The 25,883-nt window shown below is 41.9% G+C and overlaps 1 protein-coding gene across 3 annotated transcripts in view; it reads right to left on the bottom strand.

Annotated features, from left to right (window-relative positions):
- The window catches only part of LOC110961821 (neural cell adhesion molecule 2), a 361,000-nt gene that overhangs the window by 22,552 nt on the left and 312,565 nt on the right, over positions 1 to 25,883 (bottom strand). For all 3 annotated transcript variants that reach the window (XM_051943455.1, XM_051943453.1, XM_051943454.1), the window contains exons 9-15: positions 24,075 to 24,225; positions 22,189 to 22,376; positions 20,444 to 20,540; positions 18,027 to 18,200; positions 13,606 to 13,725; positions 12,657 to 12,778; positions 9,397 to 9,571 (exon numbers count right to left, since the gene is read on the bottom strand). In XM_051943455.1, the coding sequence (XP_051799415.1) occupies positions 9,397 to 9,571; positions 12,657 to 12,778; positions 13,606 to 13,725; positions 18,027 to 18,200; positions 20,444 to 20,540; positions 22,189 to 22,376; positions 24,075 to 24,225 (1,027 nt within the window). The remainder of the gene's footprint in view (positions 1 to 9,396; positions 9,572 to 12,656; positions 12,779 to 13,605; positions 13,726 to 18,026; positions 18,201 to 20,443; positions 20,541 to 22,188; positions 22,377 to 24,074; positions 24,226 to 25,883) is intronic.

The raw sequence follows: 25,883 nt of genomic DNA, 5'->3' as shown, positions 1-25,883 counted from the left end.
GGACAGGAGATGAACCCCCAAACCATATATAAAGAGTAGGTTAGTGTTAGCTGCCCTGTCAGTCAGATGGATGTCCATTAAACATGGAGTGTCATAAAGGAGTCTTGTAGTCACAGATCTGCTCTGATGATACCCAGACTGGCCTTTTCTTGAGGAGAATTGCTGGTCTTCTATGTCGCTAACACTCTTCTGACTAACTTTCCCAACAGTTCAGACACCAACAACAGGTGTCCTCATTGTTGCTGTGATATTACGACTCTCCAAAGCTGCAGAACCGTCCACGCTGCAGCATCATTCCCCCATTTCACGCTCCCTGGCTGGAGGTCAGAAACATCCGCTGGCAGTCTGAACATTCCTCCGCTTGGCACATTCGCCGCATCTGTATTTTGGACTGAGGACAGCAATAAATTGACTTTGTGCTGAAAATTACAATCTGGTGATGGGCAGAGATATGTGGACGATGCAGCAGCTGCCTTCAGGATGCTTGTTGGTGGGGGAAAAAAAGCAAATACTGACAAATTGTTGTCAGATTTTTTTTGGCTGACAGTTTTCAGTATCAGCTCATGAGGTCTAGCATTGGATACTATATTTTCCTCATGCTCTCTGTCATCCATGATTTTCTCATGAATCCATAGACCCCAATTCATCACCGGAAAAAATAAAATTTGATAGACTGATTTTCTACAGCTCAGGATTTTTTTCCCGTTAGTTTTCATGGTCAAAATGAGAGATCAGGTGGTCGATCTTAAAATAAATCAATACTGAATTTGAAATAAATCGTTAAAGTTGGCAGAGCCAGGGGGTGTGGCTATACTTGATAGACAGTCTTATCTATCAAGTAAGAGAGTCTTCAGCTCTCAGTCTGGCCCGCCTATAGACTGGTCCTACCCCTAGTTGCTCTCCGGTCCAGCCTGTGTGATGACGCTTTTTACATCACTGGCTCCAAAAAATCCAAAATGGCGACCAGGAAGTAGCAAAATCCGGGCTTCATTTTCTCGGCGTTGAAACCAACGGGTGACGTCACGGTTAGTTCACGCCTGGTTCAGGCTGGAGGTATTGCAGGATTTACTTCTTCCAAGTCAAAAGGAATATTTCTCATGTCACCATTTTCCCTAAAACTGAGACAAGGGCTTATCCAGGACAATCAAGTCCATGCAAATCACTTAAGTTCTATCCATTACTATTTTTCTGGCAGGTTTTGGTGATTGTTTTGTACTATGTCTTACACTATGCATTTTCTCTTCTTCTATCCGGATTTCAGCTTAATCAGATTGTAGAAAGAAACCACAAACAGTTAACTCCCTACACGTGGAGAAGTAACTTTGTAGCATTAAAGTGAGAAGGAGTTTCAATAGTTTTTAATCTACCTGACAAAGCCTCCCAAGTCATTTGGCAACAACTAATTTGTTGTGTAAGGCTTGAATATGCACAAACTTTCTAATTCTGGACTCATTAATTCTCATTTCCCTGCTCTATTAACCCTTTTACTGACTTCTTCTGATTACTTGTTGATATATAGGCCCATTAGCAGCATTATTCAGGATCCAACATATCCAATGTAGCACCTGAAGCCATCCATACACATCTCTGACAATACAAAGTCATTAGGTGGGACCAGTGATTGACTGTCCGCAGATTGGATCTGTGAGGAAGGGACTCAATTAATGATGACCAAACGGGCGTTCATTGATTGCGGAGTTGGTGGCGTTTATCTGGAGGGGGATAAACATGATCATTTGTGGAGTCCGGAAGGGAAAGCTGGTCTGAGGAGACCCTCAGAAACTCAACATGATTATTGAATCCGCCCTGGATTGGTACCGTCCTTTGTGTCCATTTCCAAGGAGGAAGCAGAGTCCTGATGCCTTTTAAGTGCACTCGCTCTGGGGAATTTGCTCTTAGCTTGGAAGAAAATGGCTACCTTATTAATCAACATCGAAGACTTCAAAGAAATCCTGCACACTTTTCTCTAATTGAGGCTGTTCGGGGTTAGGACTCCAATTCAGCTGCTTCTAACTAAATCTTTGCAGTTGAAATTCAAGTTTAAAGAAACAACAGCAGGCCACACTGCTACATGCTGATGCTCTAACTACTTAAATCATTAAGAGAAATAATAGAATGATTGATTATTCTTCGACAATAAGGTCCGACAAAGATCCTGCTTTGTTTTCCATGTAATTTTGCCATGTAGTCGTATTTTACTTCATGATTTTCATGTCTGGTTCATAATGTAGAGTATGAAAGGGGTTTAATGTAGTTTTCTATTGGTTTGAAGCAATATTTTAACAGTGCAGTGTTGATTCCTTCCTATGACCACTCTGAAAGTTCAACAAGTACGTCCATACAGACTTCCCAGCCTACAGTCTGTTTCAAACAAACGCCGTTTCTAAAACTATTTTCTGCACAGCTGCAACACTTAAAACTCATTAAAACTTTGCTTGATTGGAAGTTGAAGCTCAGAGATGTAATACCGACCATATAAACAGCACAGAATCTGGATTCATTCCAGCAAATACTTCTTGTTTTTGTCGGTACATGAATTTGTTTTCCTCATACATCTTCAGGTTAAAAGTGGCACCACTTATCCTTGAGATTTTTTGGAAAATGATCTCAGATATGTTGCCATGATGTTGTTTTAGAGTTTTCAAAGAGAATGTTTTCCAAATTGGCTGTGAGAGGGTTTGTTTTTAGCGTATTGGAACAAAACATGAAAACCAAAATGCCTGAAGATCCATGGCAAATGGATTTACAACTTGAATTAAACTCACCAGGTTGACTTTAAACATTAGTATGGATTCCTGTTGTCCAAATTTGTCTGAAATATAACCTGATCTCGAGATGAAAGTTAGCTGATTTAACGTTCCTGCTACTATCGGACCTTCCATCACGTAGAACTGATGATTTCCATTAGAACATGTTGGACAAAACAGCAGTAACCTGGTTATGAACCCGTTGTTCCAGCTATAAGTACGTTTCAATGAAAGTCATGTGGTTGGTACCAGATAACCAGTCACAGAATGATCCAGACATGCATATTTCTCACTTGGAAAAGAAACTCTATCACTGTCGATCTGACTATAATTAGACAACAGTTGGGTTCTCCATTCATTTTATGCTTGTAAAAGATTGCTTTGTTTGTTTAGCTGCAGCCTTGGTGGTGTCAAATGGTCACATTAGCAAGTAAAATGCAAAGTAAGTTTACTTGCAATCCAGAAAGGTCAACAATTACAAGACTTTAAAGCTTAATCAGCCTTTGGTTTTGGATTATATTGCTTTACCAATACCTACAGGACAATGAAATGGCTTTGAAACGTCTAAATAGGAACAAAAAAGGAAGCAAAATGTGTCTCATATTTATGAAGGAAAGAGTTTAGATGGCCTAAAACTTTTTCCTTGTAGGTGCACCAAACTTTACAGGCAATATTTTCCAAGAGAACTGATGATCAGGAGACATTTTCGAACCGAGTTAAACCTGACGCTACCTTGCTAAGTCTAAACCCTTCCTGGCTAGGCCTTCAGGTGTGAACGGGTTCCTTTTGTGGATTAATGCTTTATATATTGTGCTCAGTGAGGCTGTATTAAAGGTGGGAACAGCAGAAGCTTTGTGTTTGAGTCGCTGCTTCTTTCCCTCTCAGCTCCTGACATTGATTGTCTGAATGTGCTCCCTCAGAAACACTATCTTTTGATCGCAACAGGATTATCTTTGTTCGATGAATAAATGAGTGAGCAAACATGTAAACATCAGCCCTGATCTTCCATCACATCGGCATTAAGCATTGCTGCGTTGACGGGCGCGTCTTTGCACAAGACAAACAAATGTAGGTCTCGGATTAAAGCGATGTTTACAGTTAAATCCTCTGCGGTTCTCGGATCTCTCCAGACATTTGACAGCTCTGCCATCTTCAGTCCACATTTCCAGCTTTAATCTGAGAATATTTTCAGCTCCGTCCTCTCAGCAGCAGATGCATTTTTGATTCTGGCATGCCAGTTTTTGCGCACCAGCGGTATTTCAGTTGATGATATTAAACAAAGCAATCCCTTTTCGTCAGGGATGAAACTGATTCTTAAAAAGCAAACACTTCAGAGACTGTTTACTGGACTCCATAAATATCATTTCTATGCTACTCCATTGTGAGGCTCTTGAAATCCCATGATTTCTGTTTTTAATCAAACTTGTGAATTCCAGTTCGATTTAAATGCTGTCATCGGAGGTTGCAGGTCATTTACTCAACAGTGTGGTTATTAGAAAATTTACCAGATTTATTCAGTGTCATAAAAATAAAAGCAGAAAGTGTTGGCCTCAGGTAGCCTTAACTCTGAATGACTAGCATTTTTAAAAAGTCCACTGCTTTAAAAATAATGACTTTCATTTTGAAAATTGATGAGGGACTTGATTAATGTAATGGGCAGCGATAAAAGTATTCATTTCCCATTATGATTTGCTGGCATCACTTCCAGGAATAAAAAAGTTTCACTTGAGCTCACAGCAGAGGAGAGAAGTGTGACGAGATGACTTTTTCAAGTGCTTTGATGTGATTATTACAAACAAAATCTATGACGCCTGTTTCCATCAAAGCTTTTTTTTTGTTTTTATGACGCATGACTGGAAGTAGAAGAAGCAGAGAGTGAAGAAAGAGTCTCAGCAGCCACAACAAACACAGGCAAAGTCACATTGTTTTAAGCTGCAGGGGCAGATTGAGGCAAACTTATCAGCACGTCTTACCATCAGCTTTTTCTGTTGGTACTGATAAAGACAGAATTGTTTACAACCGAGGTGTCAAACGCATTTTAGTTCAGTGGCCACATTCAGCCCAATTTGATCTCCAGTGGACCAGTAAAATCGCAGCGTAACAACTCATAAATAACATCAATTCAAATTTTTTCGCCTTGTTTTAGTGCAAAAAAGTACATTCAGACACTTTCACAAATTACAAATTTAGCAAAAAAAAAGAAAAAACGTCAGGTCTTCAAAATGAACGTGTCCATTATTATTAACAAGCATAATACATGAGCGGATAAACACTGAAGTTCCATCGATGATAGCTTGTTTTATCTGTTGCTAAAGTTATTCAAGATGCCAAATCAGCTGAGGTGGCTGCACTTTACTTACTTTAATTTGACGCTACTTTATAGTTACCAGCTGGACTCTAGTGAGATTCACAGGATCACATTAGGAACCGTGCTGCCAGGCGTCCAGCTCAAAGATGGACACAGACTTCTCTGAGGGGTTTTGAAGCTCAGGGTGGTCCTATTAGTTCTTCCCTACACTTACCTCATGGTTAAAACAAAAACAAGACAAGAAAAGCACTCGGTCGTATAATTTCTGACAGATGAGTTCAGATTTGTAGTTGATTGCAATCATATGCCAAAAATCTCATCACTTGGTCCTTGTGTCATTTCCGACCTTCCCTGAAAATTTCACCCAAATCCGTTTGTGCGTTTTTCAGTAATGTTGCTAACAGACGGACAGACAGACAAACCGACGCCTTTCGTCACATAACTCTACCACATTCCTTGGCGTAACAATAATAAAAGCAACATTTGGCCTCGAAAAATGCCCATTAGTATGTTTTTGAGTGACGTTGCCCACAGACAGACGCGTTTCTTGGCGGAGTAATAAGCAAAGAGTCGCAGCATGACTCTTTTAGGATAGCAGTCACCTCACACAACTTTAAGCCTTAATCCAATTTTAATAGATTAATCATACATACATTCATCTCTTGAACAGAGGTCATGAATGACAAAATTGGCTACGGAGACCAAAGCTATTTTTGTACTAGGCTTTAAACATCTTTATTTCTGCTGTGAAGTTGGACATCTTAACATGGAAGTCTATGGAGGCTGACTCACTCCTAGTGGCCATTCAAGGAACTGCAGTTTTTGGCATTTTTGTCTCAATTTTAGAACCTATGAAGTTGCCTAAAGGCATAAATACATTAAAATAACCTCATGACAGGCAGATGTTTTATATATAATAGAGCTTGGTGACACCATGCGGCTGTCTTAGATTGCGTGATGGTTAAATTCACTTCTAATACCCTGATGGCAGGAAAAAATGCCTCTTCAACAACAAAGCAGTGAGATGCAAAATGGCTGACAAGGTAAAAAAAAAAAAGCTGGTGTGAGAGACACAATGTTGTAATTGGGAAGGGCAGAGAGACAGTGCAGTGATTTAGGAGGTGGAAAGAAATCTGTTTTTTTTACAAAAAAGAAAAAGTAAAGACTCGAAGGAAGACGAGCAAATTGAAAAGGAACCAGGGGCAGCATTGCAATCAATGGCATTTTTCTTAAAGTATTCTCTGTGAGCAGGAGGCGAAGAAGGTTATGCAGCCTGTTACAAACTAAAATAGGATGGAGAAGATGAGGGGAGGAGGGGGAAAGAATAGTGCCAATTCAATACACTGCAAATGCATAATACATAGAGAGAGAATTGAAGAGAGAAATTGGCTGGTGAGAGATAGAAGCCTCATATATAGTCTGAACATATTTTCTGTGTTGGGGAAAAAAAGAGAGTGAAAAACAAGCGGATGTTTCTTTCATCAAGTGTGCATGCCGAGGTGTTTATATGAAAGGTAGGAGGAAGGGGGAAAAAAAGCAAGGCAGTGAATTGGAAAGATAGTCGACGATTGGGAGTGGCAGATATTTCACATCTAATATTGTCGATTGAGCTAACTCTGAGCCAGTGCAGCAGAAAATGTGAATGCGAGGTTGTTTTTTCTCCCATTTAACCTGCACAACTTTTCAAGATTGCCTCAATAAATTACGTTGGTTCTGTTTGGAAATATTAGGACTGATGCTTTTACCTAATGAAAGTGGACTCCAGTTGAATTATTACACTGCAGATAGAAGTTTGACCAGAGATGGTGAAGAAGATCCCTGTCTACCGTTTAATGTCTCCTTAGTCGAAAAGCTCTATTTCAAACAAACACATTAAGAGCGAAGCATTTTCTCGCTCTTTCTTCCCGCTTCCCGTGCTCTTTCCCACGATGCACCGCTAACAAGAGAGGACAGCCAATCGAAGAGGCCCGCCTTCAGCCTCGCCGCTCTCCGTTTGAAAAGCAGCCCACACTCTTACAGGCCATTTAGCTCGGCGCCGTAATGACGGAGGCAAACCGATACGAACCAAATGGACTCGAGAAGAAGAGAGCGGAGCGGCGTTATTCTTCTCAAGTCACGTGCGAATGCCAGGTCTGCACGCGAGGCATAACATTTCGACCGTAGATGCGCCTCTTCGCATGGCATCAAAGTCGAACACACTTCAAAGCTTTGCATTTCTGCACACGTGTCAAGATTTGCATGCGTTGCTGGGGGATGTGGAAATGAGAGGCTTCCTGCAACATTCAGGCTTTTCCTTTCTTTTCGAAGGCACCAAGTACAAGACTGAGCAAAGAAAGATAAACACGCTGCATCACCGAAACATAAGGACGACTGGAAGCATAATAGCGGCTTATATGACCGAGTGCGAGTCGGTGTTTCGGATGAGAAACGAGCGTCGACTCGACCGTGCAGGAGCGGCTCGGGACAAAGCAGGACGGAGGAAAAAGAAGAATGAAATTGTGAGGGAGAAAACGACAGCCGGAGGGTGTTTTCACTCGGCTTTCTTTGAAGTGAACCCTCGTGTGATTGCAACATTTGTGCTGTTTACGAGGAGACGTGTGATTGAAGAGGCTCCGTCCACATTGGGGAGGAAAAAAAAAACACTATTTGTGTGTTTTTTACTCCACCAAGGCACACGGCAAATAAAAAAACATTTGTTCGTCCGTGTGTCTGTGCGCAACATTACTCAAAAACAGACCAACAGATTTGCAAGAAATTTTCAGGGAAGGTCAGATATGACACAAAGACCAACTGATTAGATTTTGGCAGTGATGCGGCTTATAGTCTGGATCCACGGATTTGTTAAAGATCTCTGTATCACCCTTCTACTAGTTGTGGCATAAGCCTCTGTGTTCACATTTTAGTTTGATTAGATCCTCTTTGTGCTGCAAATTCAAGTAATTCAGGTAAAAGCAGTTTTAAAGGGGCTTTGCTGTGCTGGCCTATAAAAACCAGATGGATAATGTCCTCTGTGGCTCCCAGAGAAGCTTTCAAAAGTTTGCAGAAATAACTCTGATTCATTAAAATGTTAATGTTTAAATCCAAACTGTTAGAGGAGAACTTTTGCCTTTGAATTTTAGATGCTGTGGATGGATGAGGTGGTTTGAGTCGACAAGAGCACTCCGGAGGTTTAGCTAGCAATGGGCCACCATGACAAAGACTCGTGTAACAGTTAATGACCTCCAACCAGTGTACATATACAGACACTGAGGCCATGATAAGTTAACATTCCTGTCAATGTCAAATCTGAATTATCTGTCTCCGATCTCTCAAAGGTTAATCCATGAATTCTAAAAGTGGAAATACATTTTCCATCCTGAAGATCTCCTGAATTTAACAGATTTCTATGTAAACCTGCACATAAACTCATATTCCTCTTAATAGTTAGCGATGGGCCACCATGACAAAGACTTCTGTTGCAATTAATGACCTCCAGCCAGCGTTCATTTAAGTACAGACCCTGAGATGCTTACTTAAATGCTTAAATGAAACTTTCGGTCATCTAATCAGTAAAAACAACTTGAGCATTGATGGCAGAACAACCTTTAATGGTAGCACTAGTTGATGCATAAGCCTCGCTTAAGCTGAAAAGATGTGCTTCACTCCAGTGTGTTCACATTTTAGTTTGACTAGATTGTATTTGTGCTGCAAATTCGAGTAATTCAGGTAAAAGCAGTTTTAAAGGGGCTCTGCTGTGGCGGCCTATAAAAACTAGCTGGATAATGTCCTCTGCGGCTCCCAGAGAAGCTTTAAAAAGTTTGCAGAAATAACTCTGAAGGTTCAAACCACTAAAAGTCTCAGCAAACTGGTGCTGCAGCCCTTTAACACTCGGTATCTGTGATCCAAGTCCTGCTCATTTTGCTTCTCTGTTTGCTCACTTGTTCTTTTCCCTTCAGATAAGTGGCCAAATGGAGATGATTCACTGTCAAATTGAGGCTTCGAGTTGGGCTACAAAGGCGTTTCAGGGCAGAGAACTGTTGAAGCTTTTCAGTGTGGCACTAAAATTGTACTTCTGAGCAAAGTGCTTCTCAGTGGGATTCAAACCCCACGACGGCGGGCCCAGTTTGTCCGGAAAGCGCCGCGGCAGCGACGAGGCCTGCCGAGTTTTCCGGGGTGGCTTTATCTCGACTGGAACATCTTGCCCTGCTGCTTTTGTCATCTCCAGCGCTATCGCTCTTTCACCGCCGCTTAACACAACAAGTGCGGCAATGTGCTCTCAAAAGGCAATTCAAGCAGAAGCAGGGAAGTAAAGGGAAAGTGGAGGCATTAGGAGGAGCAAGTTTTCCTGTTTCATGCTTTTACCTGTAATGTCGGGCTTCTGCGGCATGAAGAACTGGTAGAAAGTGGGCTCCGACAGGCCCTTGACGTTGCGTGCCGTGATTTCCACCTCGTATCTCGTGTTCCACTGCAGCGGCTGCAGCATCGCAAAGTCATTGGCTCCTGGAACCAGCTTGGTCATCCACTGTTCCTCTTTATCCTGAGAACAAAGAGCAAAAGAAGAGGACGACTTTAATCGACGTTCAGTCTGGTCAGAAAGGGAGCGAAGGAAGTGTTTTACCTGGTAAACAACAGTTTAGCCTTTGTGTTTTTAATCTGGGGATTCTGAGAGTCGCTACAATCAGCAGTTGAGTCGCAGAAACCGTCGCTCAGGTGAAAACAAAGACTAATCCTGCGTCTTTCATCAACTTCCCACCGCTTCTCTTTTCGGTTCCTTTGTGGCCTCTCAGCCCTTTTTTCTTTTTCTCTTCCCTCCTTCCTCAGCTTTCGTCTTGCAAACAAAGAATTGGAAACTGAACAGCTGTACATTGAAAGGAGGCCAAGTGTACTGTGAGCTCACATTCCTGCCTCCTTGGCACGTTTCCCCCCTCCCCCCAGAGTTACTGAAACTGGATGAGTTTTTCGAACCAAAGTCAAGGTCCAGGATTGCAAATGTGCATAACGTTTAGTCTGGACTGCTTTAGTGTGATTTACACGATCTCCCGAAGGTTAATTCATGAATTCTAAAAGTGGAAATACTGACGACCTCCCGAATTTGGCAGATTTCTACGTAAACCTGCACATAAACTCATACTACCCTTGACATCATCCATAATGAAGAGTAGATTCTTGCAATATAAAACCACATATCCAATTTCGCGGCATTATTTTGAAGATGTTTTATATGCAATTATAAAAATATGATACAAAAGCAACCTTTACTTGCAGCCATTTGTGATATTATGAGAAAGCATAACCCTTATAACTATCACCTGCACTTTTCTGCAGTTTTACAGGTAATTTCATCATTTTCGCCCACGCAAATATCCGTTGTTAAAATATAATAAAATATAAAAAGCCATAAAGATATACCAAAACTGTATTTTAAATACACGTCTTGTATGAAATGGCTACTTAAGTCATTTTATAGTATTTTTTCAGTGCCCCAGCTGCTATTATATTATTATTATTTAATTGTTTTAGTGTTTTCTGTGTGTTTGCAGACTGATGAATTCATTCCTGACGCCAGAGATAAGATCACAGTGGTGTGAAGCATCTGTTTTTTCCCGCATCCTGCTTCGCCGAGACTTTCCGACCCTGATTTTCCAACAGCCTGTTTTCATTTGCCAGCAGGACCATTTTAAATCGCTGTCAACTTCCTCAGTGAGACGGACGAAACATTAGCAGCGGGGAGATAGAAGATCTGGACCAGCTCAAATCCACTTAGAGAGTTTTCGTACGCATCTATTCTGCTTCCTGGCCTCATCTCACTCGCTCTCCTTATCTGCTGAGTTTAAGCTGCTTTTTTGCAAACACACACAGGGTGAAAAAAAGCAGCTACTTAAATGGATGAGTGAATTGTGAGAGCTCCTCAAACACGACATTATTCATTTAGATGCGCTTAAGGAACGTCAGCGACATATCCATCCAGTGAGTCACTGCAAGGGAAAGGCATTCACGTTTCCTGCTGTGGAGTGATTGCGTCGAACACAAAGAAAAATCTATGATTCTGAGGGTTTTTTTTTCCAATGTGGGTTGAAAATGTAAGAAAACGCCCTCGCTAAACTAGATGTCCATATTTCCTTAATTTCCTAACGGCTCGCTTTTATTATCAACACAACTCAATGACAAAACAGACTCCTTCATCGATGCAATAAATGAATAAATTCTGTTTTTCTGGATGAAGTTCTTAGTCATCAGCATCCATGAACTCGCTCCAGAGTTCATCCAAAAAGTGAAGCTTATTTCTAGTTTATCAAACTTACTGAGTTTCATAGACAGATATGAACTTTAACTTTCTCATGTTTTAGTGCACGTTATTTCTTTTTTTTTTTAACGAAATTTAATGAAAATATCACATCCAACAACGCATTAAACCGTCTCTCAGTACTCCCATTTCTCCTCGAGATGATCTCTGAAAATGGGATGACATATGTAGAGTTTCATCTTTACCCTTGAAAACATTAAAACCAAGGCATGTTATCTGTAAATAATGACACCATTTCTCACATTCAGAACCTATAAAAACAGAATGAATCACCACATTTTCAGCGTTCTGACAGTCCTTGAACTACTTATCAGTTCTGTTAGACAACATAACCAAACAAGAAAAGCACTTGGAGAGCACCATGCTCCACCAAGGTTGTTCATTCCTCCATGTGGCATTGTCAGAAATGCAGCATGTTTTAGGAAAAACACGCCATTTGTTTGATAGTTATTGACGGTCAGAAATCATTTATTATAGAATGTGGCCATTTAATAGAGATGTACCCACAAATAACATTACCTTGCACTGAGTACAGGCCTGTATTATGCATGTGTACAATATGTATGGACACCAAATCATGTGACCTAAGTATGTAGCAGGCGACGGGAATTGATAGGACTCATCCTAAAAGTTAATCAATTTTTCCTTGTATCATCACGTCCCAATAAGTCTGCAGCGGTGGATTTGTAGTAGAATCGCAATCATGTTTCAGTGACGACGTGCCGCTATCTCGCAATGATACAAAAATCTTAAACAGATCCTGATTATAAGCCGCAGCACTGCCAGAATCTAAACAACTGGTCCTTGTGTCATTTCTGACCTTCCCAGAAAATTTCATCCAAATCTGTTCTTCCGTTTTTGAGTTATGTTGCTCACAGAGAGACAGACAGACAAACCAACGCTGATCGGCACAGGGAGAATGTGTAAACTCCATGAAGAAGGATCCTGGGAAGGCGGGGACAAGAAATGGCAATCTTCTAGCTGCAAGGCGGAAGTGCTAACTATCGAGCCACTGTTCAGCCCTCAAGTACAAGCAGGAAGTAGAGAATCTGATGATCCTCTGCTCCTGTTTCTGGCTCTGAAAAATGGTGTAATTTTATACTTTATTTTGTGTTTCCGAATTTGAAAATAATCTTTCAAACGTCACGACTTAAGCCGTCATTTGGTTTTCTAATGGAACGACACATCACAGATGAGTAGTTCAAAGACTGTAGGAAAGTTGAACATCTAGTGTTTTTTCACTTTTACTACATCACGTTTACACACTTAAAAAAACATAGGCAGGTTCAGAGACTGTAAAACACTCAGGATTACTCACAGTCTTGTACTTGACTATGTACTCCACGATGGGCATCCCTCCATCGTCCTGCTTCACCAGCCCCAGTCGGTAGGCCTTTCCCATCCCTCTCTGGCCGTGGACCGCTGGCGGACTCGGCTCTCCTGGGGACGGAGGGAGGCTTCAGCAGAGATGCAGAACAATATGTCTTTGTGGGTGTTTTTCTGCGAGAGGATGTGTGCGTTTGCCTGCATTCCCAAGGAGGGGAGCAGGTGCCGACGTGAGATATGAGATAAGAATGCAGTACAAGGAGAGAGAAGGTTTTAAGCTGAATTAAATTCATATTACAAGGTAACTCCCACTGCCTTGCTATAATTAATGTTGACTGGAGGTTTGTATTATTCACTGTATTTTGCTAATTGGCTCTTCTTTCGAACATTTATTCTCTGCCGTATTATATCAAAGACAGAAACACTTTTTTTTTTTCTGTGGCCTTGCCCGGATTTACTGCAATCCTGCTGTGGGAGAGTGCTAGAATAAATAAAATGCTCATCATCAAATCCTGCAGTACATGATTATTAATGCAGCACTTTTACAATCGCAAATTTGACAGGATCTATTCCTGTTGCTGAATTGGGGGGAAGCTGCAACCATCTCCAAAGTAAACATGCCACGGTTACATAAGACGGCAAATGGGCCTCAATTTACTAAAGATGCTGCTGCTTTGGATGGACTTTTGAAACATGTTTACATCACACATCTTTATGAAATTTTCTAAAAGGAAAACATCTTTACATCAATACATTTCCACGGCTGCTGTATCACTTTAAAACGCATGACATTTTTGCAGTCTAGCGTTTGTGCCCTGAGCATTATTATTTTCTGGGATGCCACAGTAATGGACGGAATTGACTGGCTTTCCTTTCATAGACACATTTGTAAATGGAAGCCACAGCGGCTTTGATTCTCGGTGGAGGAGTCGGGAACTTACGGATGGGTAAAGTCTGGAAGGTCTCCGTGTGGCTGAACTCTCCCTGACCCTTTCCGTTGACAGCTGCCACTCGAACTTCGTACGTCGTGTTGGGCTCCAGCCCTGTTAGCACCACTGTGGCTGCAGAGAAACAGCAGCAGGGGTCACGTCACATGGACATACACTACTGTTGAAAACGTTGGGTCATCCTGACAATTTCATGTTTTCCATGAAAACTCACTTGTATACAAGTGTTTTCTAATCATCAGTTAGCCTTTCAACACCATTACCTAGCACAATTCACCATTAGAACACAGGAGTGATGGTTGCTGGACTTGTTTCCTTCTACCCCTATGTAGATATTCCAATAAAAATCCAGCTAGAATAGCCATAGCTACATTAGCAATGACTAGACTGTATTTCCAATTCATTTAAGGTCATCTTCATTGAAAAAATGGCCTTTCTTTCAAAAACAAGGACATTTCTAAGTGACCCCAAGTGTTAGAATGGTAGTGTATGTGGCTACTTTCGATCACGTTGACAGCAGAGGAAATCATGAAAGAAGACCACACATCAGTTGGATTTTAAGCAAAATAATATAATTTCCTGCTCAATCCTGGTTGCAGTCACTTGCTGTGGCTCTGCAATTATTGCCTGAGAGCTGCTGCATTTTTTATGAAGATGTCTTCAGCAGTGTTGTGTCTTAAAGGGAAGAAATCCTTGCAGATGGGAAAAGCAACAGAGTATAGCTGTCACTGCACTTGTTGGTTGGGTGAAACACCGGCCACAACAGAGGTAGTAAGTGGTCAGATGGGGACAACCTGCTCTCAAAGACATATCACGATGTATCGAAGAAGAATTGCAGGCTATCAATTGAACCCCATATTGTTGCCAAATATCAAATTATTCACGAGATACTTTGATGATCATTTAATCAGTTGGAGTATTTTTGAAAGAAGGATAAAGATATTTCTTGTTTCTTTACTACTCTGCGACAGTAACGGGAATTTCTTTGGCTTGTCTTAAAAACAAGACGCTTGTCGATGGCATCGTGAGCTTTGGGAAACACCGATGGATGTCCACAAACTTGTGACCACAAATCGAACTAGATCTACTTTATTTTTGAATTTTTGGAGTATTTAGTATTGCATAGCGTTGCCTGGATGCAAAACCTGATGCTTAAGGATGAAGGTCCAACTCACTGATTTCTTCAAAAGTTTTGACTCCTTAACAGTGGAGTTCGTACCCTCACTGTTTGCTTCAGGATGTTGGTCATGTTGGTCGTCATCTACATTACTAAGTTGCACCAACCTCTTGGACGACAGCTGGCAGGGCTATTCAGCTAGTTCACGGGTCCATATGACTGCTGTAGACACATGTAGTTCTGTTCATACTGCAGTAAAAGAAAAAGTAGAACGCAAAATGCTAAACATAGCAATGCGCAGTGGTCTCCTGTAGGTGTTTCTCAAAGGCTGTCAATTTGCAATTTTTACAGGATGTAGCAGGTGGTTTCAGGTTGGGCTGCAGCACCGTACCACTAATTATTGTAATTATGCTCCTACAATGGACCGAGAACAGTGGAGAACTTCCTACTGGGTTAAATTACCTCTAGTTATCTAGGCCTGGGCCTTGATTAGGCTCCAGATCCCACCTGTCTCCAATCTCAGCTGATTGATCCAACACCCAATGTTCTCTTCCAACCAGACTATAGTCACCACACCTGGCTTACATCTGTAGCCGACCTCACAGTCAGGTTGGCTGTGGTACCTCTCGTCGTCTTCATGTTTTGCGTAGATATGTAGCTGCATAACTCTTCCAGAGGTTACTTGTGTCTTGTGTTTTCTGTGATGTGTTCTTCGAGGCTCTCGTTTGTTTAGCTTCACCCTTTCGTTAGCCATGGATGTCGCTATTGTGTCTTTAAGTTTGGCTAGGGAGTTGAGCTTTGTTGTTCAGTTTTAAAAAGGTTCCCTGTCCCTCAAAGAGAGGAAAGTGAATTTCTTTGGGACATGACATCAAAATACAACATTTTAGGAAGTCATTTTTCATAGTTTTATTGTGCACCAGAATGATAGGTGCGTAAAAAGTTGCAGGAACTCTTCAATGCAACTTCTCGCCAAGCATGCTTGCACTTTAATTTTTAAGATTTTCGCTCCACAATCACACACAAGCGTCATTTTCAATGGATGTTCGCATACTTACGACCACACATCTAACTAGATTTTTCAAATAAAAGCAATTTTGGAGGATTTACACAAGTCTGGAGGTGAAAATAAGTAAGGATATATGTGTATAATGAAGGATGTTGTCAGTATAAAAGCTTGAACGGTTTTCCTAAGATGCTCCAACAGAGCCACTGCAGAATCCAGTAAAATGCTCATATTAAACAGCATGGGAATATTTACACATTTATCAAAGCAAACAATGTATTCAAAGACACACAGTCAGTTATTATGAAGGTTATTAATGCTATCGTGACTGTGAAACCTGTGTATGTGTCGCGCTCTTATTGCAAAATTACATCGATTATTGAAGGAAACAAGGAAAGCTCATTATCAGAACACATTTCGGATTCCTATTTAAATTCTACAGTCACTCGAGCTCATTTGCATAACCTTCAGCATTCAAGGGAGCCAGCAGAGAGTCGCTGGTGTAATGAGCTTGAGTGAGAGTTGTTGTTTTTGTCAGTCTGCACAAATTAAATACTTGAATGGTAATAGGTGCTTTTGCAGTTCTTTAGTCCTGGAACTGAAAACAAATTCTGCAATTTGCAGCCGTGCTAGGTTCATTCCAAGCTATAAGCAGACATTTCAATTTGGGCAAACGCGTTCGAATGAAACGAGTCCAGGCGTCTCATTATATTGGAGAGTTTATTGTGTGAGGATCTTCTGCTGAGGATGTCTGAATGGCTGGATGATTACGGTGGCCTGTAATTGGTCGCATTTATAATATTTTAGTCCTAATTTTGAATAAAGAGCCACATTTATCAGGATGAAATTAACCTATTTACTCAGCCGGTGCTCATTCTTTTCCCCTACATGTGCTGTATATTTCCCTCCTGTTCTGCATTCACCTCAGTGCGTCTCCATACTGTAATTGACTCTGAAATGAGGGATATTAGCGATAAGCCCTTCAGGTTGGTCGGAACCTGCTTATCACTCGACCATTCGTCCTCTGGCTTCCATTTTCCAGCCATCCATCCTTCACCTTCGCGGCGCGCTTTCCACCAACAGGCTCAGAAATCAATTTGGAGTCGTAAAGCATAAGAAGAGGAGGAGCGGCTCTTTCAGCTCAGACAGGTTCCTGGCACTCTTCCCCACGAGGTGTTTGAGTCCCGTCATGACCCAACAACATCTCAGGGCCAAGGCTTTGAAGGATCGCATGGCAGATCATGCAGAGAGGCTTCTGCTCATGGCTGACTGGCAGATGTGTGTGTGGCGTTTACGGATAGAAATATTGGTAAAAGTCAGATAGGATGTTAATCTGGCAAGTTGAGGCACAATCTCCCTGGTCTAATAACTAGAGGATAGGAGCATGAAACTGGGCAGCAGGAGCATAAATATTCAGATTTCTCAAAAGGGAAGTCATCATATATTACACTGATGCACGAGTTCTGACCACTGGAGGGCCATGATATGTAGAATTTATTAAGAAAGTGGGAAAATGACATTGTTTAAAAAGAATAAGAACCGACCGAAACTAATTTATATTTAAAATCAGGTGTTTTTTGATGTCTTTCTTTGAACATTTTCATGCAAAATGTGTTCATTTGAGGACATTTAGTGAAAAAAAAAACTTTGCATATTTGCACCTGAACCACAAATGATTTGTGAGGGACCGTTTTCAAAGCATTGGCATGCGAGTTTTTTCATTCGGTTTCTACTCTATTCCACACAGCAGTCTCAAAATCAATTAGCAGAATCCATTTTTTCACGAGGACCGTTTCCTCACAAGTGACCGGTTCCAAGGAAATCTATCGGCAGCGAGCTTGAGGATAATTTTGAGCACATTTTAGGTTCCATTAATGTTAAATAGTAACTGATTGGTTCAAGTGGGCGTCAGCGGTTGGAAAAAAAAACTCGAAAATCTGAAAACAAAAGCACTGATTGTCAAAAAAGAAGAGGTTTGCAGATCAGTAGGTTGTAGAAAACTCAAAATGCGTCTTTGCAGTGGCTGGAACTGACTGAGGTTTTGTTCTGCAGGTCATAAAGTGTATAATTTGTCTTTGAATCACTGCTAATGATCGTCCTCTGCAGTCCATGTGAACAGGTGAAAGGTTTTTTTTATAGATCCGCCTAATTCAACCTGCGTCGAGATAGAAAGGCATTAAAGCTGGCTATTATCAGGCATGAAATGGGTCCAGTAATGTTCCTTACATTCAGCGCAATGGGCTTGTGTTATAGTGATTTTTAATGGCGGTAAATGGAGTGAAAAATGTGACTCACTCTGGACGCTGTGCGACTTGACGTCCCTCCACTCCTGAGAGCCCACCTCCTTGTACTGGACCAGGTAGTAGCTGATGGGAACGCCGCCGTGAGAGTCCGGCTTCATGAACGTGACGGTCGCCAGGCGCTGGGAAACAGCCGAGAGACGAACCGAGTACGGATTTGATGGTACGTCTGGAAACAGGAAATAAGAACGTGAGTCCAACACACATGGCAAACCGGTTTATTCTGGTGTATCCTCACAATCACTGACATGGCTTTGGTTTCTGAAAATCCTGCTTTCTGCAATGGTTGTACCGAGATAAAGAAACTGTTAGGGTGAAGTTGTATGAAAGCAGTGATCACCTGTTATTAGTTGTCATGCAGCAACAGATTTTGAACGCCACAACCCCTGTTTTTCAGAAAACTCACCAAATTCACACCATGTATCAAAACAAGAAACCGTAAAAACATGAAGAATTGTTGGATTTTCAACTTTAAGTTTGGAAAATGAACCAAATCTAAGCTTGACTTCTGAAGCAACCCATCAAAAATGTTTCCAGCTGACTTCAAAAGTTGCTTCAAAAGTTGTAGCTGGGTGACATGGCATCAGATGTTCAACATCTCAGGATTATCGTAGCTCCTGAAACTGCGACATTCTGAGTTACAATCTGTGCTCTGACTTTAGGAGGACATCCATGGAGACCACAGATAGACAGAGATACTGTAGGTTGAGGACGTTTTTTTTTATCTCAAAGAGAAATTTCATCGTTACGGCAATATTTCACATAAATAAAGAAAATTAGCAACAGAAACTTTAAAATCTTAGCTAGCTAGTGAGCACAACTTTGATGTTTTACTCAGAGGGAAACATTTCAATTGTCTGTAATGAAGTGTTATGTAACACATCTGGAGGCTTCCTGCACCTCTTACTTTATACGCACCAACCAACAAAACCTAAAACAGAAATTATACTTACAATTAACCTGTTGACGAATTTGAAAGAGATGTTTTTCCCTTTAAAAACTGCAGAAACTACACCATAATTCAGGGACATCTTAGTTGATCTGCAGGGAAATGAATCTTCAAAATTTATTGTATGTAGGGGCACCATTGTTTTCCATTGCTTAAAGCACTTCTTTTTTCCGATGATTTATGACATTACGATTTTGAGACATTTCTGAGTTCTCCTTCTTCATGGTTGTTTTGCTTCCATAGAGGTGCAGGATGTCATATAGCAGGGAAAAATGAACCACAGTGACTAAAAACACAACAGGACTAAAGAAACTGCTTGTAGGTCATTGGCTTTAACCAGAAGGAGTAAAAACGCGACCACCAAGTCCTTGAGGATTCTTTCAAGGTTCACGAACTCAACATTTCTGGGGTAATATATCCCACAGTTGCTCGGATATTTCAGCGTGGACTAAACTTACATGTAGATCGACTGACTGACTGACAAAAATACAGAGAAAGCGAGTTCTCGGTCATTCCAGGCAGACACATACGCTGCCATTTGTGCTATAATAACCATAATTCCACTAAATGAGGTTTACCCACAGCTGAAGGTTCTTTAATGCTGCAGACTGAACTCCCCGTGCCTTCCACCTGTTGCATCTCTTTCACCTCCATAAGCAAACTAATAACAGACATCATTGCCGTAACAACCATGAAAGCACTTCCACATACCGTAATTCACTTCATTTTGAGGGAAGCCGGTGCATCTTCCACTCGTCCTTGGCCTCGTTTGAGTCGCAGATCAAAGTATTTGCTCTTTTTTTTCCCTTCGTATTTCTCCCTCTGAAAGCCTCAGTGCAACATTTACATGCTTACTGCCAAATCAAAACACTTTGATTCACTACAAACTTACCTACATGTAAAGCTGCTTCTGGTGCATTTCACTCAAGGTTAAGCTTTGAAGACATCATCTCCCTTCTGAGTCTCCATTTGTGAAACTAACTTTTTTGTCTCTGTGCAGAATTCTAAGCGTCAGAAGAACTTCCAAAACACATTGTTTCCTGCAAGATTACATATTAGGTCAGCTTTTTGCTCACTACTTTCCTCCTTAGCCAGAGCAATTCAATCTGCACTAAAGATAATTGGACTGCACTATTGTGTATTAGCCCGCGCTACCGTAAATTAGGGGGTACTTCAGTAAATAGCGAGGGCTATGGTAAATCAGCCAGCACTATTTGAGATTAGGGTAGACTGAATAGGGGTTGGGAGTTGTAGTGGAATTTATCTTCCTGAGAATTGCAAATAAGGCTATTACCATTAGTAGAGAGGTAGAGAGTAGTTGAGCGGTTCGGAGCTACTGCGAGGGGCAGTGATTCAGAAGGTGTGAGGTCTCCGACTCGGCAGATATTGGAGCTGAAATTAAGTCGCCAATCTTATTAGCTCAGGTAAGAGGCCACACAACAGTGGCAGCTCTGCAGACTCACCTGCCTGGGCCAGAATGAACTCCTGGTATCGAACTCCGATGTTGTTCCTCGCTGTGCAGTTGTAGCGTCCAAAGTCCCTGTCGGACATTGGAGTGACCTGGAGACGAAAACAATCAAAGGTTTCATTTAATTACAGACAGTAGGTGTACAATGATGCGACTGCAGAGAGTTTTGGTTTATTTTATTCAAGTTTTGTATTTCTGCTCGAATAAATGGTAAATGGACTTGCTGTTATATAGCGCTTTTCTACTTATCAGAGTACTAAAAGCGCTTTTACAACAATTGCGCCCATTCACCCAGACACACTCACACACTAATGTGCAGGTTGCTTAGCAACATCAGTCAGTATACATTCATACACCAGTGGAACAGTCACTGGTAGGCAATTCGGGGTTCAGAATCTTGCCCAAGGAAACTTCGGCATGCAGCACATGACTAGGCGACAGCGGGAATCGAATCACCGACCCTTCGATCACTGGACGACCCGCTCTACCACCTGAAAGAATCCACCTCATTAAAAATACATTTAAAGCTGCACTAATCAATAAACATTAAAAGCGGATCAAATACAGATGACGTAGTGTTCACTTGCAGTCATAGTCACAGTGCCGCTATCTCAGAACTCTTTACAAAACCCGTGAATCCAGACAATAAGCCGCATCACTAACAAAATATAATGAAGTGGTCCTTGTGTCATTTCTGACCTTCCCTGAAAATTTCATCCAAATGTGTTAGTCCTTTTTTTAGAAATGTTGCGCACAGACAGACAGACAGACGCCAGCTGACGATCACATGATTGCAATCCTACTACAAAACGACTGCTGTGGACTTCTCCGTTGGAAATGATACAGGGATCAATTGATTAAATTGTAGGAGTGTTTCCGAGTCCCATCAGCTCCTGCCGCCCGCTACATATTCAGGTTACGTGATTCCGTAGCTGTCATTTTGTTTGTGGGTACATCTATATTAAATGGCCACATTCTCTGTTGTTGTGATTTCTGATCATCAATAACTAATAAACAAATGCTGCATTTCTAAAGAAAATGCTGCATTTCTGACAATGCCATATGGGGGAATGGACAGCCTTGGCAGAGTGCTACACTCTCTGAGAGCTTTTCTTGTTTATAGACACTATAGTTTGTTCCCTCAACAGCATTCCCAAAACATTCCACCTTTGATATATCAGACTCTTGTTATCTGAGGCCTCGATAACATCTTGAAAAGACTTTTCAAATGTTACATTTAGAACGTTCTTCCTTTGTTATCATTCTGAATGTTGTTTGAGAACATTTTCTTTTGTTATCAGGGAACATTGTGAGAAATGTTCATAATGTGTCCCCACAACGGAATCTTATGGAATTTTTGTTAATATAACACATTACATGAGCATTTTATTTCAATCATCTGAGGCCCTTGCAACATCTGAAAATGAACGCTGCATTGAGAACATTAATCCTTTGTTATCACAGAACATCATGGTGGTTCCTGACAACATCCTCCAAACATCTTCCAAACATTGCAGCTACGAGTCTTCACTTTAAGCTCACTGGAACTGATAAATATCCCAAAAACGTTCTTTGACTTAAACAATACTAGTAGGTAATCTTAGCCTATTTTGTGGGAATGTTCTCTACTAGCTTTGCCAGCCAATTCTTACCCTTGAAACGGTGGAATCAGTGGATTAATTCATTGTCAAAGCAACATTTTTGTCCGTCATTGGTAGCAAGCTGAGGAATCAAGCTCACCTCTAGCACAGACTTGCCCTCTGCGCTGTGGACCCGAGTGTTGGCGGTTCCCTCTGCTGAGATGGTGAAGCGTTCTCTCCTCCACAGCATGGTGGCGGGCGGGTTGGACATCACATCGCAGCTGATGTTCACCGGATTCCCCTCCCACGAGTAGTAAATGGTGTGGTTGGTCAGGAACTTCGGTATATCTGTCCGAAACGCAGCGACACGATCTGTCACACCTGAATTAATTGCAACTCAAAGCAGCTGAAACAAGACCAGAAAACGAGTAACTGCTGATGTGTGAGGAATTTGTGGCAGCCAATTAAACCCACAAATCAAAGGTGGAGCTGCGCCCGATGATCAAAGGCGTAAAAATGACTTGCCGAGGCTTAACCCACAGATTCCTTAAAGGGGAGAAGAAAAAGCATTTCACCGCCTTCCCAAGCTCCCTCTGCAATGCTAAAAAGAAAAACTTAAATTTAATTGAAGTCACCTCATGCTGGTTAGGAGGGCTGATCTGCAGGCCTCCATTACAATCATCTCCCCCAAGAATAAGAATAAAGGATGCAAACAGAAGCTCATTTGCCCCGGCAAATAGAAAGGGCAGTAATGGACGATCACAGCGGCGAGCTGTTGTGCGGATTTCTTCTGGCCCAGTCAGCCCAGCTCAGTCGGAAAGGCATTATGCTTGCTTTATGCTCGCTTGCAGGATTCCATTAAAGAGATTGATGCCTGGCTCTCTGTCACAGCCGAGGACGTGTTATCCCCCTGCAGCCTGAAGTGACTTAGTAAATGAGTTCATTAGTTGGGTGGCGGCAGCAGGCTCAGCCCCGCCACACTCAGCTGTGTCTTTCTGCAGAGTCTAGTCGGAGAGCAAGTTGTCAGCTGTGGCTCTGGCAAAAAACAAGTTTACAGTATAACGAAAGCAGCATCTTTGCTTCGTGACTCCAGAGCGGCTGCATGCGTGTGAGATCTGGTTATTTCTTCCCCCCTACATGAGGATGCCATCAAACTTTTTTCCAAAAATGTCAACTTCTCGAGACGTATGCAAAACAAGTTTTGAAGGGACTCCATGAACCCGAAAGTCACCTCAGCCAGAGAAGGAGAAAATTGGGTTTCCACATGACAACAGAGATACAGTTTTCATTTCTCCCTGGATGTCTCCCTGAATATATTTGTTTGTCTGGCCTCTCGCTTTGTTGTTCCTCTGAGCTTCAAGGTGGAATTGCTGCTACCTCCCCTCCCAAAAAGAGAAAACATTTTCCGCTGGTCCAGCTTAGCCAACAGAGCCGCTCACATAATGAAGCTAATCATTCCGAGGCCAAAATGGAGATCTTAGCTTCAGAGCTCATTAGGCAGAGGGAGAGCCCGGCCCAAATAACCCCAAACAACCAGCGCTGAGGAATGCTGGTGCTCATCGGGAAGTAAGGGAGCTGTCAGCGGGAGAAAACGAACGGCAATGCATGATATCCTCTGGCTAATTAACCCTTCTGGAGGCAGCGTGTGTGGTGGAGTAGCGCAGGGCTTCTGAGGGGAGGGGAGCTGTTTGTAATGAAATAATGTTCTTCAGGAAGAAAAACAACCAGAAAACAGTTATTAGAACTAAGCATGGGTGAACTTGTGAACTCTCGACGAGACTGCGAGGAATTCCCGTGTTTCTTTCCGGGTTGCTTTCAGCTGTAAATGTGTACATTTGTTCCGTTTTCTGAAACATCGAAGGGTCGTGAGGGTTATATCAGGTGACTGCGGCTACATAAGCAACACTCCTCTGCATTTTGCCCACAGACACTCTTATACAACTTGTTGCTTGATGATTTCCAGTTATTCTTACATTGCCCAATTCGACCTCTGGTTAGCGGTTGAGCCACCTGTGAAATATTTAATCAGACAGTGAACATACTTACACTCGATATCCAGGAACATGCGCTTCTGATGCCCTCCGATCCTGCTCAGCGCCTCGCAGTCGAATTGGCCCAAGTCAGTCAGTTTCACGCCGCTGATGGTCAGCACTGATTTGCCGTGACGGCCACGAACTTCAAACCTCCCATCTTGGCTCTGCAGGCACAAACACACCCACACATACTGTTAAACAGAACATCCAACTCCAGACAACACACTGTTATTCAAGTTGCACAATGAAAACAACATGTGTCAAGCCAAAGACCTGCCCAATAAAGCAGTAAGCCTGATGTTAGCATGCTTAAATACTAAATATCCCATGTTATGTTCCCATTTTTTGGCTCAAAATAGTGCAAAGACATTTCATTTCACCATTACTTTTGTCTGAATGAGCTGTTTTAGCTTTAAATGCAGCTGAAATGCTGCTGTCCACACCCCCTTCAGGAAGAAGACTCTCTCTGCCCTATACTGCAGCCGACATAGACTTGATTGCTCGTGTAGAACTTTCGATTGCGTCGATCCGTCTCCCTCAGTGGTCATTCTAAATGGTAATATCGATCAATTCACAGCAGGGTCGTTGTTCTTGACTTATATCTGGTGACATTGACAACGTTGCGATAGTTTTACCATCAGGTAACATCATTTCATAGAGTTCTAACCTGTGGGTTTACAATTATAGCTAATAGCAACATTAGCCACACTAGCCGCACAGTGTCGTAACACTAAGAATTTTCAGTTGCTGCATTGATTGAAAAAAAAAACAACAGCATTTCGGAACTTCTAAGATGCTGGGAGTACATGGAGACTGTTGTGTTCACTTTTGTAGCCAACAGCAGAGTACTTGGTGAGCTAATTCTGGAAGCGGCAGCACTGATTGGGCAGGATTATTGTCCGGGCCTCATGATGCCTGAAGGCCTTAAAATGCATCGTTCTGTCTTCTAACCTGACGCTGGTTCAGAAACCAAATGTGGTGACCAACGAGACGAAGCTTTAGATGAAACGTTCTGGTTGGACGCTTTGAAAGACTCCGAAACATTGAGAACCATTGAGGTCTCCGGTACCGATGCAGCTCTGGAGACTTTTCTTACCTGAACTCTTTGACTGTTACCTGGTTTGATCTGCTTTCTTTCAGTTTTATCGGTTCCTCTACCTCATGCTGATGTCACGCTGTCGGCAAAAACACCAAATCTGATCCAGGAGTGAAGAAACTAAAGTCTTTATTGAAATATCTGTCTATACGGTATTCGTCCATTGCTCTACGTAGATTTTAGAGTCAGAAACATCAGCTACCTGAGCAGACCTGAACTATAGTTGGGATATAATGCGCTCGACAGTTTATTTATGATCCTGTATTGAATTAAAGTCACATCCAGCATGAACATGAAAAAGCAGAATCACTGAGGTGTCCAGAGAAGCGCCATCACCAAGTAATTTACAGAAAGTTGCCGGTCCAACTTTGTTCTGAGTGGCAGCCCCTTGATCCATTCTGACCCCCTCGCAGGCAACCGTCACTTGTCACGCTGAGTCAGGGTTAATGCAATAAACTGTCGATTTATTACAAGGTCATTACATCTGTATGAAGACAGATGGTATCAATTTGAAGCAACGGGTCAATTACAGCAGACGAGGCTATCATTCCAGTAATCGACATTCCCTCGTAATGAGAAAAACAGCCCAGGAGCATCCTTGTTGCAGACATGATACGACTGCAGCCTTCACATTGTTAGCAGCAGATAACCTCCACGACCCCCAAGAAAGTACTTCTCAGGACTCGTGAGTTGATGCAATAGAGACGTACATGATTGCAGCAGCAG

This window comes from Acanthochromis polyacanthus, chromosome 22, assembly GCF_021347895.1.
Source record: "Acanthochromis polyacanthus isolate Apoly-LR-REF ecotype Palm Island chromosome 22, KAUST_Apoly_ChrSc, whole genome shotgun sequence".
Lineage (NCBI taxonomy): Eukaryota > Metazoa > Chordata > Actinopteri > Pomacentridae > Acanthochromis > Acanthochromis polyacanthus.
Note: the sequence above shows the minus strand (reverse complement) of the source record. Positions and strands in the feature narration are given on the sequence as shown.